Here is a 16,152-nt window from a genome sequence, read left to right on the forward strand (position 1 = left end):
TTGTCCTGGACAGGCTCAAGCTGTTGTGGGCAATAGACAGCCTTGGTAGGGTTACCGCCATGAACCCACAGGGCATGAAATGTATTGTTCCTGCCCAGAATTGAAGCATGATAGTGAAACACAAAGTGAAGGAAAATTTGCCAATCCATGGGTTTTTACACTTGGTGAATGTGTCACACTGAACTCTCCTGGCCTAGCCCTTTGTCCATTCCTCTTAACCGTGCATGCAGGGTCTTCTTTTTAATCTAGGCATAGACTAGTCACAACTCAGTTATTCTGTTGTATGGCATTTTCTTTTCTGTACAAACATCTATATCCTGTTTAAAATTCTTTCCTCTCCTCAGTTATTTTAAGAAACTTCTTTTATTCTTCCTCTTTTTTCCTTCTGTTATTGAAACCAACCTACACTGACTGAAGAGCCCTAAATCATGTCTGAAAAGCACATAAGTTCTAATGGTTAAATGGCCATTAAGGAAACGGGAAGCCATCTATTCTGGGTGAAAAGCCAGCCCAGTAAATTTCAAGCGTGGAGTCCCCTTTATGGTATTTAACACTACTCTGAGAAACTCAGGAAGTCCCTTATTTCTTCTTAAAATACTTTTTTATTATTTAAGAAACAATGGAAATTTTAAAAATACTTTTTCATTACTTATGTATGTCTTATTAATCAAAATATAAAACAGTATATTATTTCCCAGGGACATGAAGAAACAGAGGTCATTACATCCATAGGAAAAAGGGAGTCCCAACTGACCTACGAATGAACCTTTAGAATGTGACAAAGTGTGAGGACCCCATGGATTGGCAAATGTCCCTTCACTTTATTCTTTCCTATCATGCCTCATTTCTGGCCAGGAGCAATAAATTGCACATTTCTTATCAACATCTTTCCTCAAAACCTCTCAATTCTCCATAAAACCTAGATGGACAAAATATAGGTCAATTGACTAAAGCACTGTATATCATCCTTAATTGTAAGCTGCATCAGGGCTATCTTTAATTAGTTGTTATAAAGTAGCATATGCACTTAATATGCAAACAGCCACCAAATCCTAAAGAGAAGACTTGGCACGATTACAGAAGATGAGAAAGGTTAATCGACCTCAGAAAGGTCTCCTCACACAGCTGCACACAGGCTCCAGATCTGTTTCCTTGTCAAAAAGCATGGCCACTGACTGCCATGCCTCATGCAATTACAGCTGGTCAAAGACCTGGGGAAAAAACCTGCTTGGCTTAGTGTCTTTTACCCTGTCACAGAGGAAGAAAATTCATCAACAAAAATAAATGGTAGCAACAAAGATTCATTTCTAAGTCTTTAAAACCTGCCAGTCTGCAGGGGCTACTTCCTTTCTCCTGGTGGGGATACACAGTGAGCACTCACAGTGAGCACTCCAGGGAGAGCAGGGGAGGCTCCCACCCCCTCCACCACCAGGAGAAGGCAGAACAAAGGAGAGAGAAAGCTCTCGAAAGGGTTCCAAGTTTTATAGTGAGACTTTATATGCAGTGTCTGACTCTACCACAAAAGTGCTTCTGTAAGTCGAACAGTGAACATTCAGTCTCTATTTCAAAGTTGCAGTACTTCAGATGACAGTGATTTGTATGCATTCGAAGAGACTGATGTGTCTGCAGTTGTAATTAATGACATTTGCCATCCATGATACTAAAGATATTGGCAAACATCTAGGAATTCCTGAGTTGAACTGAAACATAAAGGCTTAAAGTATTCTGCCATTTGTAACACAACCTATATTACTCAAAAAGAAGGAATATTTATTAGTCAGATGTAATTTGACATTTCAGTTAGAGTTCAGTAAGATTCTATCCACTGAAAAACCGATCCAATTCTGTAGCAGTACCTTTTAAAGCACATAAGCAACTAAAAATAAAGTCAGACCTCTTATACAATGTGTAATTTCTTCATTATGATGGAATGCAGCAAAATATCTCGCCCTTGGGTTGCTCAGTTTCAGCCAAAACAAATGCAAATGGCTTGTCAGATGACAGCTGTTTGATAAGGCTCCTCTATAAGACCTGCATGCTTTACTTTTTTCCGTGAAACTTGGGATGAAAGGCAGAAGGCAGGAAGAGAATTAATGTAGCATACAGTCTAAAGGCAATGCTACAACCGTGATTAAGTAGAAAAGTTAAAAGGCACAGATTTTCCACAGCTTCGCTGCGTGCAACCCATCCGTGTAACAAGTTGACAGGCCTAGCGCGTCAGCTCCATCATCCCCTCCGACAGCTAAAACGCAGCATTGCATCCCTTTTCAGAGAAAATTTGCGTCTGCACCATGAAGCGTTGTACATTATTTCTTAGCACTGCAGGGGGCTCAAGTCCATATGGAACCTTCACAAATATTACCACAGATCAAACCAGCAGCGTTGGGAGGCAGATTTGACATACCTATTTAAATGAACAGCAGGGGTCCTCGGGCAGCCTCAGGCTGTGAGGGAGAGAACCTCGGTGGAAGCCAGAGCCACAGCTCCATTACTCAGCAAAGACACACTCTACATTTATCATTCATTTCATTTCTGCCAGGGCAAGAAGCTCATTTGCCCAAGGTCAACAAAAAGCGAAAAGAAGGTTTTCTTTTATTTCCCCAAGAAATAAATGTACCTGACAAGTGGGAATTTTGTCCTTTGGGTTTGTGGAGCACAAATAAACACCAGATAAGTCTAAAAAGCAGAGTAAATGTGTGCATTCATTCAAGCCACTGAGATCTTACTGTGGATGGGGGAAACCCCATAAATATTTCTGTAATTTTTTAAAAAATCATATAATGGGTAAAAAAGAATTCAATATCATGTTCTAAAAATAGAAAAGATTCTGCTGTTTAAAACCGGATATTGGCATTTGGTCATTCTGGGGAATTCTCCCAAATTTGCACACTATCAAACACAGCTTGGAAAACAAAACAAAAACTGTTCACAGTACACTCCAAAGCAGTTGGAAGTTAAAGTATAATAAAAGCATTTCTTAGGTTATTTGAGGACCAGAAATCTTGACTCAAGACACCGTATTAAAGTATGAGAAGCAAAAATTTTAAAGAATAACAGAAACAAAGCAGAAGATAATAGATGCCTTGTGGTCCCTGCCGGCACTGTCCTCTCACCTTACCAGCAAGGCACACACGGGCACTAATATTAAGTTGAATATCTCTGCATTTTAAGGACAAACCATTCTGATATAAGTTTTATAAAGCATACATTTAAGAGAAGTCAAATAATGTGAAATCTTTCATCAGTATACTATCTTGCCTCCAGAAGTCTTATTTTTGCCCATTATGAAGTACTAGGTATGTTCTGAAACTGAGATGCCTCTACTATAATTAGTTTTGTAGCCTACAGTTCATATTACTTGTCATAAATAAAATATACTTACATGCATTAATGAATAATATGACTGTTTGCCAGTATAGAAGAGAAAATGAAATGGACGACCATCTTCTCCCCATTGGATTGCTAAGTAAAAGCCAGATGAAAACAAATTAAAATACACACAGATACTGACCACACGGCTGATATTTAATTGCAATTAGAAGACAGATTTATAATTCTGATTAACTTTTAAAATAACTAACATATTATTAGAACTTAGAATTCATATATTTAGCATACTTATTATGCAAATGCTTAGAGTATTTAATATTTCATTTTATTAACATAAAACTATGCTTATATTTGATAAAATATTTTACCATGAAAATATCTGTAATTTCTTTTAAATAAAAACACAATCAAAAATAGTCCAAATCATAATCATCTGTTAGAACAACAACAACAACAACAAATTGTAGGTTTGAATATAAATACAATGTACTCCTGGGCTAGGGAAGTAGTTCAGTGTTAGAGCGTTTTGCCTAGAATGCACAAGGCCCTGGAAAAGGACCAACACTGCAAAAACAAAACAGAATACAATGCCCTCCTGCTTTCTTCAAAAGGAAAACCGATAGTCAATAATGCAGTATATTCATAGAATTTGAAATGAGCTTTCATATAACAAATTAAAAAACTAAATAACTTAATTTCTGTGCCACATCATTTATTCGAACCCCATGCTTATCTACCTCTGAGAATTTGAAATATCTACAACAGAAGGAATTAAGTTTAATTCCTTTTGCAACGCAGAAAGTCATTCACATCTTCTAACCACCAAACAAAATTTGTTGATTTTTCTCTTTGGCAGTGTTTCTTGGCTATTTTGTTCATTATTGATCCCATAAGGCACCTCTCCAGATGCTTCTGCCCTAACTGCCTCCTTCATTATGACGTTTTATTACCACGGATTCACTGAGTATCTACTGATACATCCAGTGGACTTTTGGAGGGCTAGAAGCCACTGTGATATCTTGGCTTTCTTGCTCTCTGCATGCTGCAAGAGGCTTTGGACTCTCTAAACAATTTTCCTCTGGATTTTTTGTTTGATTTCACATTCAGATATTTGATCTATCTGAAATTTATGTTTTTGAAACAAAAAGCCAAGTATTATTTGTCTATCAAAGAGTCCTTTATCCCTGTACAGTTTTTTGGACAGTATACACTTTTCTGCTGAAATAGTACCTGTAACATGTAGGATCTTTCTTTTCTAAGTATGATTAATATTAGACTGACCACTTTAAGTAAATTCATCTAAAATTGAGTAACCAAAATGTCATAATGAATAGTGGAAAAAAAAAGTCAACTGAGTATTTACACTGAAAGTTAAAAACGTAATTCTTATTTGTCAAAGTCTTATGGATAATTCAAATACTTTTCCAACATCATTTTATAGATCTCATGAAATCTTACATGTTTTCTAATATCTGTATCTTTATTATGCAATGGATTTTCAGTGTACTATGATAAACCAGAAAGTGACAAAAAAAGACAACATCATACAACATTCTATTGCTAAGCCTGGGCAGACGTTTGAGTTGGACTTCATCACGTGTGTATATGGGCGCATGTAAGCACACACACTTGATTTCACAATACACATGGATGCGTATATACACACATACTTAATTTCATTGAACACAAGTTGTCACATATTTTAAGACATCTCATCATATGGTTTTATATACTGCAAAGAAAAAGAAAAATGTTAAATTGCAGCATGTGTCAGAGCTTACATTGAAAACTGCATCCTGTGGTCAGAACCATTATAATTCAAAAAATATATCTTAGAATTCACAATCTGGCATAAACATACACTGGGGCTGACTATTCTACCGTCTTACTGGTTCATCTGTTCTGTGCCACGACCACCATTTTAGTCATCATTTTTTCACTACATTTTGACACCAGATGGAGTGAACTCCCTTTACTTTTCTCATCAAACACTGTTCACTGCTTCTTGTGCCTTTAAACTTGAAAAGTTTCCCCAAAATCCATCCAAGACTTTATCTGGTAATTTGTTAATTTGAAAGTAGGAACTTTGGAATACTGCTTTCCCTTCAGAACATGTAACATTTTTTCCCAACTATCCAGGTTTTTATATATGATCTTTAACTGCTTTATAATTTTTTATATAAATCTTATATATCTTGCACATTTTACCTGTACTTGTAATTAGTTTACCTATTGTTGCTCTTGATACTGCCTTCTTTCATTAGATATCTATAACAGATAAGAGTACATATAATAGATAATCTATAATAAATAATAGATTTCAAAATAGGTAACTTTAATTTCACAAGTAGTACACTGACTGTTCTTATAAAAATTAAACATTAGAATTCTTTGGCCAGAGGCAAGAAGAGAATTGATTGTCCTAGATCCTGTACATACTTATATATGTACAGATGCATGAAGCAGAGTATTATTTGCCCATTAAAAAAAAATTTCCACTACACCATTTTCAATTGCTTTTCAAGCTCAATGTCTCACCTGTGCTAATACAACTATATCTCATTCCTTGTATAACCTATACATATGGCTGCTATGATTCTGACAATTTATTTAGCCACTCCAAGATGAACATCTAGATTGTTTCCAATTTTTTGTTGACACATAATATTTACAGTTTCTAATCTCTTGGGTGATAAAACAGCCTCTTGCTATTGTTTTACAAGACATTATTTCTGTTCTCTGGTATTTTAAAATATTTACTGGTTACTCTTATGAGTTGTTTTCTTTTGCCAATTTTTCTACTCAGATTTTCTTCTTGTTGTTAATTTAAAAGAATAATTTAGATAGCAGGTCTGTCATGTTTCAATTTTTCCAGTGTCTTTTTTATCAAAAATAAATTTTTACATTCAAAATAGATAATTTATCTTCTTTGCCCTTTGCTTTTTTGTGTGACTTAAGGGCATATCATAGCATTAAAAAACAATGACGGATACATATTTATCTTCTACTTGCCACTTTATTTCATTCTGTTCTAGAGTCTGAATTTCTTATTTCTAAAAGCACATAAAGACTTTATTAAAGTCTTAACCCAACTCAGGTATCTTCTAGATACAATCTATTTTTTTAACATTCAATTACATGGATTAAAAGGCACACACAGGAATGTGTCTATATGTAAATATATATTTGTATACCTGGGATTCGATTTTTTAAATATATGTAAATGAGATGTGTTTGCTTCCCACTAATAAGTCTTTCACTCACACTAGAGCAACATATTTTCCATACTGTAGTATCTGCCTTTCCCAATATCAAAGGAAAAATCCAAATAATTAGTAAAGAAAAATGTAGGAAATAATACTCCATTTTGTTTTAAATATTTTTAAGGTTTAAAAAGTGGGTGAAGTTTGTAATCCCTATTAGGAAAACATTATCTGAATGAACAACCTAATGGCAAACCACTGTAAAATACTTTAACTGCAATTGCTGCAGAGGAGTAGGGATTATCTTCAAAGCACCCCAGCTCTCCTGATGAGGTCAGAGGCACACTGGCTTGTGTTTTGCAACATCTACCAAGCAATTTCAGTTGCTTTTCCTTCAGCCAGGGTTTTGTCAGGTGGGCATTATGTCGGTGTGCCAAAATACATAAAGTCAGAGAAAGAGGGCAATTCATTTGCTATCAATAAGACCATCAGGTTACCTAGAGCATCATTATACCCCATTCCACACTGATTTCTTTCAGTGTGATTTTGGCCACCATGATGTCATCAACTTGTAGGGTGCTCATGTAAATCCACATGATAGGCATTTCACTCTTTATGTTATATATAGTATAGATAGTATATGCTTTTATATTGTGGCATGCTTTTATAAAAGGGCATCATCAATTTTTTTTCACAAAAATTCAAAATTTTAATGGTTCAATAATGATATTATACTAAAATTCTAATATCAATGTTAGGTTATTTTTGTTTGTTTGTTTTCTCAGTGGGCAATCATAGCATACATGAGTAACAACTGATTTCGCTAATTTCTTTGAGATTTTTTTTATCCATGCTTTTTTTTTTTTTTAATTTTTTATTGTTGGCTGTTCAAAACATTACATAGTTCTTGATATATCATATTTCACAATTTGATTCAAGTGGGTTATGAGCTCCCATTTTTACCCCATATACAGATTGCAGAATCACATCAGTTACACATCCATTGATTTACATATTGCCATACTAGTGTCTGTTGTATTCTGCTGTCTTTCCTATCCTCTACTATCCCCCCTCCCCTCCCCTCCCCTCCCCTCCCCTCCCCTCCCCTCCCCTCTTCTCTCTCTGCCCCCTTTACTGACATTCGTTTGTCCCCCTTGTATTATTTTTCCCCTTCCCCTCACTTCCTCTTGTATGTACTTTTGTATACCTCTGAGGGTCTCCTTCCATTTCCATGCATTTTCCCTTCTCTCTCCCTTTCCCTCCCACCTCTCATCCCTGTTTAATGTTAATCTTCTTCTCATGCTCTTCGACCCTACTCTGTTCTTAGCTACTCTCCTTATATCAAAGAAGACATTTGACATTTGTTTTTTAGGGATTGGCTAGCTTCACTTAGCATAATCTGCTCTAATGCCATCCATTTCCCTGTAAATTCTATGATTTTGTCATTTTTTAATGCAGAGTAATACTCCATTGTGTATAAATGCCACATTTTTTTTATCCATTCATCCATTGAAGGGCATCTAGGTTGGTTCCACAGTCTAGCTATTGTGAATTGTGCTGCTATGAACATCGATGTAGCAGTGTCCCTGTAGCATGCTCTTTTTAGGTCTTTAGGGAATAGACCGAGAAGGGGAATAGCTGGGTCAAATGGTGGCTCCATTCCCAGCTTTCCAAGAAATCTCCATACTGCTTTCCAAATTGGCTGCACCAATTTGCAGTCCCACCAGCAATGTACAAGTGTACCCTTTTCCCCACATCCTCGCCAGCACTTGTTGTTGTTTGACTTCATAATGGCTGCCAATCTAACTGGAGTGAGATGGTATCTTAGGGTGGTTTTGATTTGCATTTCTCTGACTGCTAGAGATGGTGAGCATTTTTTCATGTACTTGTTGATTGACTGTATGTCCTCCTCTGAGAAGTGTCTGTTCAGGTCCTTGGCCCATTTGTTGATTGGGTTGTTTGTTCTCTTATTGTCTAATTTTTTGAGCTCTTTGTATACTCTGGATATTAGGGCTCTATCTGAAGTGTGAGGAGTAAAGATTTGTTCCCAGGTTGTAGGCTCTCTATTTACCTCTCTTATTGTATCTTTTGCTGAGAAAAAACTTTTTAGTTTGAGTAAGTCCCATTTGTTGATTCTAGTTATTAACTTTTGTGCTATGGGTGTCCTATTGAGGAATTTGGAGCCCGACCCCACCGACTGTAGATCGTAGCCAACTTTTTCTTCTATCAGACGGCGCGTCTCTGATTTGATATCAAGCTCCTTGATCCATTTTGAATTAACTTTTGTGCATGGCGAGAGAAAGGGATTCAGTTTCATTTTGTTGCATATGGATTTCCAGTTTTCCCAGCACCATTTGTTGAAGATGCTATCCTTCCTCCATTGCATGCTTTTAGACCCTTTATCAAATATAAGATAGTTGTAGTTTTGTGGATTGGTTTCTGTGTCCTCTATTCTGTACCATTGGTCCACCCGCCTGTTTTGGTACCAGTACCATGCTGTTTTTGTTACTATTGCTCTGTAATATAGTTTGAAGTCTGGTATCGCTATACCGCCTGATTCACACTTCCTGCTTAGCATTGTTTTTGCTATTCTGGGTCTTTTATTTTTCCATATGAATTTCATGATTGCTTTCTCTATTTCTACAAGAAATGCCGTTGGGATTTTGATTGGCATTGCATTAAACCTATAGAGAACTTTTGGTAATATCGCCATTTTGATGATGTTAGTTCTGCCTATCCATGAACAGGGTATATTTTTCCATCTTCTAAGATCTTCTTCTATTTCTCTCTTTAGGGTTCTGTAGTTTTCATTGTATAAGTCTTTCACCTCTTTTGTTAGGTTGATTCCTAAGTATTTTATTTTTTTTGAAGATATTGTGAATGGAGTGGTTGTCCTCATTTCCATTTCAGAGGATTTGTCGCTGATATACAGGAATGCCTTTGATTTATGCGTGTTGATTTTATATCCTGCCACTTTGCTGAATTCATTTATTAGCTCTAATAGTTTCTTTGTAGACCATTTTGGGTCTGCTAGGTATAGAATCATGTCATCTGCAAATAGTGATAATTTAAGTTCTTCTTTTCCTATTTTGATGCCTTTAATTTCTTTCGTCTGTCTAATTGCTCTGGCCAGTGTTTCGAGAACTATGTTGAACAGAAGTGGTGAGAGAGGGCATCCCTGTCTTGTTCCAGATTTTAGAGGGAATGCCTTCAATTTTTCTCCATTCAGAATGATGCTAGCCTGAGGCTTAGCATAGATTGCTTTTACAATATTGAGGTATGTTCCTGTTATCCCTAGTTTTTCTAGAGTTTTGAACATAAAGGGATGCTGTACTTTGTCGAATGCTTTTTCCGCATCTATCGAGATGATCATATGGTTCTTATTTTTAAGTCTATTGATGTGGTGAATAACATTTATTGATTTCCTTATATTGAACCAGCCTTGCATCCCAGGGATGAATCCTACTTGATCATGGTGCACAATTTTTTTGATGTGCCTTTGTATCCGAGTGGCCAGAATTTTATTGAGGATTTTTGCATCTAGGTTCATTAGAGATATTGGTCTGTAGTTTTCTTTCTTTGAAGTGTCTTTGTCTGGTTTAGGTATCAGGGTGATGTTGGCCGCGTAGAATGAATTTGGAAGTTCTCCCTCTTTTTCTATTTCCCGAAGTAGCTTGAAAAGTATTGGTATTAGTTCCTCTTTAAAGGTTTTGTAAAACTCTGCTGTATACCCATCCGGTCCTGGGCTTTTCTTAGTTGGTAGTCTTTTGATGGTTTCTTCTATTTCCTCAATTGATATTGGTCTGTTTAGGTTGTCTATATCCTCCTGACTCAATCTGGGCAGATCATATGACTTAAGAAATTTATCTATGCCTTCACTATCTTCTAATTTATTGGAGTATAAGGATTCAAAATAATTTTTGATTATCTTCTGTATTTCTGAAGTGTCTGTTGTGATATTGCCTCTTTCATCCCGTATGTTAGTGATTTGAGTTCTCTCTCTTCTTCTCTTCGCTAGCATGGCTAAGGGTCTGTCGATTTTGTTTATTTTTTCAAAGAACCAACTTTTAGTTTTGTCAATTTTTTCAATTGTTTCTTTTGTTTCGATTTCATTGATTTCAGCTCTGATTTTAATTATTTCTTGCCTTCTACTTCTTTTGCTGTTGTTTTGCTCTTCTTTTTCTAGGATTTTGAGATGAAGTATGAGATCATTTATTTGTTGGTTTTTTCTTTTTTTAAGGAATGAACTCCAAGCAATGAATTTTCCTCTTAGAACTGCTTTCAATGTGTCCCATAGATTCCGATATGTTGTGTCTGTGTTTTCATTAATCTCTAAGAATTTTTTAATTTCCTCCTTGATGTCTTCTATAACCCATTGATCATTCAGTAACCTATTGTTCATTCTCCAAGTGATATATTCTTTTTCCTTCCTTCTTTTATCGTTGATTTTCAGTTCCATTCCATTATGATCAGATAGGATGCATGGTATTATCTCTACTCCTTTGTATTGTCTAAGAGTTTCCCTGTGACATAATATATGATCTATTTTTGAGAAGGATCCATGTGCTGCTGAGAAAAAAGTGTAACTGTTTGATGTTGGGTGGTATATTCTATATATGTCAATTAAATCTAGGTTATTAATTGTGTTATTGAGTTCTATAGTTTCCTTATTCAACTTTTGTTTGGAAGATCTGTCCAGTGGTGAGAGAGGTGTGTTGAAGTCTCCCATGATTATTGTATGGTGGTCTATTAGACTCTTGAACTTGAGAAGAGTTTGTTTGATGAACATAGCTGCACCATTGTTTGGGGCATATATATTTATGATTGTTATGTCTTGTTGGTGTATGGTTCCCTTGAGCAGTATGTAGTGTCCCTCTTTATCCCTTTTGATTAACTTTGGCTTAAAATCTATTTTATTTGATATGAGTATGGATACTCCTGCTTGTTTCCGAAGTCCATATGAGTGATATGATTTTTCCCAACCTTTCACCTTCAGCCTATGTATGTCTTTTCCTATCAAATGCGTCTCCTGTAGGCAGCATATTGTTGGGTCTTGTTTTGTGATCCATTCTACTAGCCTGTGTCTCTTAATTGGTGAGTTTAAGCCATTAACATTTAGGGTTATTATTGAGATATGGGTTGTTCTTCCAGCCATATTTGTTTATTTATGTTACTAAACATGGTTTGTTTTCCACTTTGATTATTTTCCCCCCTTTAGTGTCCTACCTCCCACTGTTGGTTTTCATTGTTATTTTCCATTTCCTCTTCCTGTAATGTTTTGCCAAGGATGTTTTGAAGAGATGGTTTTCTAGCTGCAAATTCTTTTAACTTTTGTTTATCGTGGAAGGTTTTAATTTCATCTTCCATCCTGAAGCTTAATTTCGCTGGAAACACAATTCTTGGTTGGAACCCATTTTCTTTCAGTGTTTGAAATATGTTATTCCAGGATCTTCTAGCTTTCAGAGTCTGTGTTGAAAGATCAGCTGTTATCCTGATTGGCTTACCCCTAAATGTGATCTGCTTCCTTTCTCTTGTAGCTTTTAAAATTCTCTCCTTGTTCTGTATGTTGGGCATCTTCATTATAATGTGTCTAGGTGTGGGTCTCTTATGATTTTGCACATTCGGCGTCCTGTAGGCTTCTAGGATTTGGGGTTCTGTCTCATTCTTCAAATCTGGGAAGTTTTCTCGAATTATTTCATTGAATAGATTGCTCATTCCTTTGGTTTGAAACTCTGTTCCTTCCGGTATCCCAATGACTCTTAAATTTGGTCTCTTGATGTTATCCCATATTTCTTGGATGTTCTGCTCATGGTTTCTTAACAGTCTTGCTGAGCTGTCTATGTTCTTTTCAAGTTGATATACTTTATCTTCATTGTCTGATGTTCTGTCTTCTAAGTGTTCTACTCTGCTGGTAGTATTCTCAATTGAGTTTTTAAGTTGGCTTATTGCTTCCTGCATTTCTAGGATTTCTGTTTGTTTGTTTTTTATAACCTCTATTTCCCTGTATAGTTGATCTTTTGCTTCTTGGATTTGTTTATGTAATTCATTGTTGAAGTGATCTTTCATTGTCTGATTTTGCTGTCTGATGTCTTCCTTGAGACTCCAGATCATCTGAAGCATGTATATCCTGAATTCTTTATCTGACATTCCATCAGCTGCAGCTATTACCTCTTCTAAAGTTGAGTTGACCTGCAATGCTTGTGGTCCTTTCTTTCCTTGTCTCTTCATACTGTTCGCGTTCCTTTCTTCTTGGTGAAACTGTTGTGCTATTGAATTTTCCCCCTATATATTTATATTGGTCTTGTATAGTTGCAAAGTCTCCCTCGCAGGCACGGGCGGCGGCTCTGCCCCTCCGCCAATTGGGGCAATGTGCCTACCACGCCGGCAGGCCGCTGGGCCTGCTCTGCCAGTCGGTAGCAGGTCCGCCGTCCTTGCAGGCGCGGGCGGCGGCTCTGTCCCTCTGCGGGCCGCTAGGCTTGTTCTGTCGGTGGTCGCAGTTCTGCCTACTTTGCAGGCGCAGGCAGCGGCACTGCCCCTCTGCAGGCCTCTGGGGCTGTACTGCCAGTGGGTCGCAGGTCCGCCTACTTTGCAGGCGTGGGGGGGGGCGGCTCTACCCTTCCTCAGGCCACTGGGCCTGTTCTGTCTCTCGGTTGCAGGTCTGACCTGTTCTGATGGTGGTCTCAGTTCCGACTACCTTGCAGGCGCGGGGGGGAGGGGGCGGCTCTGCCTCCCAGCAGGCCGCTGCTCCTCTTCTGCCGGTGGGTCGCAGGCCCGCCTACCTTGCAGGAGTGATTGGAAGCTCTGTCCCGCCGCGGGCCACTGGGCCTTTTCTGTCGGTGGTCACCCTTCCCCTACCTGGCAGGCGAGGGGGGTGGGGGGCGGCTCTGCCCCTCAGCAGGCCGCTGGGCCTGCTCTGTGTTTGGTCCCAGTTCCCTCTACTATGCTGGCGCAGGGGGAGGGGGCGGCTCAGCCTCTCAGCAGGCGGCTGCTCCTCTTCTGTCAGTGGGTCGCAGGCCCGCCTACCTTGCAGGAGTGATTGGAAGCTCTGTCCCGCCGCGGGCCACTGGGCCTTTTCTGTCGGTGGTCACCCTTCCCCTACCTGGCAGGCGAGGGGGGTGGGGGGCGGCTCTGCCCCTCAGCAGGCCGCTGGGCCTGCTCTGTGATTGGTCCCAGTTCCGTCTACTATGCCAGCGCAGGGGGAGGGGGCGGCTCAGCCTCTCAGCAGGCGGCTGCTCCTCTTCTGCCAGTGGGTCGCAGGCCCGCCTACCTTGCAGGAGTGATTGGAAGCTCTGTCCCGCCCTGGGCCACTGGGCCTTTTCTGTCGGTGGTCACCCTTTCCCTACCTGGCAGGCGAGGGGGGTGGGGGGCGGCTCTGCCCCTCAGCAGGCCGCTGGGCCTGCTCTGTGTTTGGTCCCAGTTCCCTCTACTATGCTGGCGCAGGGGGAGGGGGCGGCTCAGCCTCTCAGCAGGCGGCTGCTCCTCTTCTGCCAGTGGGTCGCAGGCCCGCCTACCTTGCAGGAGTGATTGGAAGCTCTGTCCCGCTGCGGGCCACTGGGCCTTTTCTGTCGGTGGTCACCCTTCCCCTACCTCTTATCCATGCTTTTTAAAGTCACACTTGAAGTTAAGACTTCCAAAAGAATATTGGATACAGAGGTGAGTACAGGTTTATCTGTCTTATTATTGAATGTAATGGAATATAGTAATATGTTTTAAAATTTGATATGTTTCTGTTTCTCACAACAGTCTTTTTCAAAGAAGGTTTCTTTTCATTTCTGGTTTTAACAAAAAAAAATATTATTTTTAAATATTATTTTTTAACCAAAAAAAAAAAAAAAGTTTAATTTGTCAATAGACTTTTTTCCTCTATGAAAATATTTTCCCTTTGACTCAACACAGAGAATCACATTAATAATTTCCTAATGTTAAACTATACTTCTATTCCTAAGAAAAAATATTTTGGTATATTCTATTAGTAAAATGCTTTACTTGGTTTTCTGGTATTTTATCTAGCTTCCTTTTTATATAATTTGTGTTCAAATTTATAATTACATGAACTTTAAAGTGAATTTGGAAGCTTTTTTTCCTGCTCTGTAATAATTTACACAATAAAGAGCTACCCGCTCCTTTGAGGTATGGTAGAACTCTCCAATGAGACCTTCAGAGCCTCTACTTCTTTTGTTAGACTTCTGATGACCTCTGACTTCTCCTGACTTTTAGTGTCACCAGCATCTTCCTGATTAAGGCAACTGTAGCAATTATACTAGTCTCCAGGCCACCTGAGTGAAGGAGGGTAGTAGTCACACATTTATACCCTGGAGTCACCACCACCTGGGCCTACCTACAAGTAGGCCACTTCCTGATTCTGTGTCCTTGGGAAGTTCATTTAATGTATTTTAATTTCTACATCTAAAAAGTAGGGAAATAATAGTATGTGTTTATAAAACTGCTGTCAAGGCTTTGAGTTAATTCACGTCAAGCACTTCAAACTATGCCTGGCTTACTCTAAATTTCAGTAAATGCTACTAGCTATTGCTAGTATTTAGAAGATTTTTTCATATAACTAGAAGTTATAAGAAGTTACTTATAACAATCTTATATTTTAAAAATATCCCCTGAATGTTATTACTTAAAATTTTTAATACTGGCCTGGAGATATAGCTCAGTGGTACAGCATTTGCCTAGCATGCATGAAGCCCTGGGTTTAATTCCCAGCACTGGAACAACAAAAAATACTGTTCTCTTATGTTTTGTTTCTTTCCTGTTCAGATTTGCCAGTAATTGGTTGAATTCATTGATTTTTTTTCAAAGAACTATTTGGTTTTATTTATTATAAATCTTCTTTTAAATTTCTTCATTATGTTCATCCATTTAGTTTTTCTCTTATTGGCTTCCTGAATTGAATACTTAGTTCATTTATTTTCAGTCTCTCTTAATTACTAATAATATATGTTTGTCTCTGCATGATAAAGTCTACATCCCATAGGATTGGACAGGAACTATTCTCATTGTCATGTATTCCTAAATAGTCTACAATTTCAATTTTCATTTGGTCTAACCCAACAGCGATACAGTTTTATTGATTTTTAAGTCAAAAAATCTAACTGATACGATTTCTACTTTTTGGATTTTGTTAGAGTTTCCTATGACCCAATACATTAGAATTTTATTAATATTTCATAGGCATCTGCATAGAAAATGTATTCTTTGTATTTCTATCTGTAGCTATAAAATCATGCTACGTTTTCAAATTCTTTATAGCCTTAGTTAACAGCTTTTGCTTTACAACATTTCAGTGTTAAATGTTTGGTGCAAAAATGTTCATGGTCGTCAAATCTACTTAATGGATAATAGGTTTTTATCAATATAAATTAACATTCTAGTCTCAATAAACCACTCCTCACCCTCCTTGAATACCATATTGTCTAATATTATTTCTGCCATCAACCTGTTATACATCTTCATTTTCCCAATATTCTTAGCACTTGTTAAGCAGAATTTCTATGCTAACTTTATCCAGAAATTTCTGTCTTTTAATAAGGGAAGGGGTAGTACACTGTAAGTGCTATTATCTATCCAAATCTAAAGTTCAGTTATTTTTTTAAACTACACACACACACAA

General features: G+C 37.9%; 1 protein-coding gene across 1 annotated transcript in view; it reads right to left on the reverse strand.

Moving 5' to 3' along the window:
• Mrps9 (mitochondrial ribosomal protein S9) overlaps positions 1-16,152 on the reverse strand; it is a 63,965-nt gene that overhangs the window by 17,761 nt on the left and 30,052 nt on the right. The window contains exon 5 of the mRNA XM_027951837.3: positions 3,383-3,462. Coding sequence (XP_027807638.2) covers positions 3,383-3,462 — 80 coding nt within the window. The remainder of the gene's footprint in view (positions 1-3,382; positions 3,463-16,152) is intronic.

Source organism: Marmota flaviventris, chromosome 14, assembly GCF_047511675.1.
Source record: "Marmota flaviventris isolate mMarFla1 chromosome 14, mMarFla1.hap1, whole genome shotgun sequence".
Lineage (NCBI taxonomy): Eukaryota > Metazoa > Chordata > Mammalia > Rodentia > Sciuridae > Marmota > Marmota flaviventris.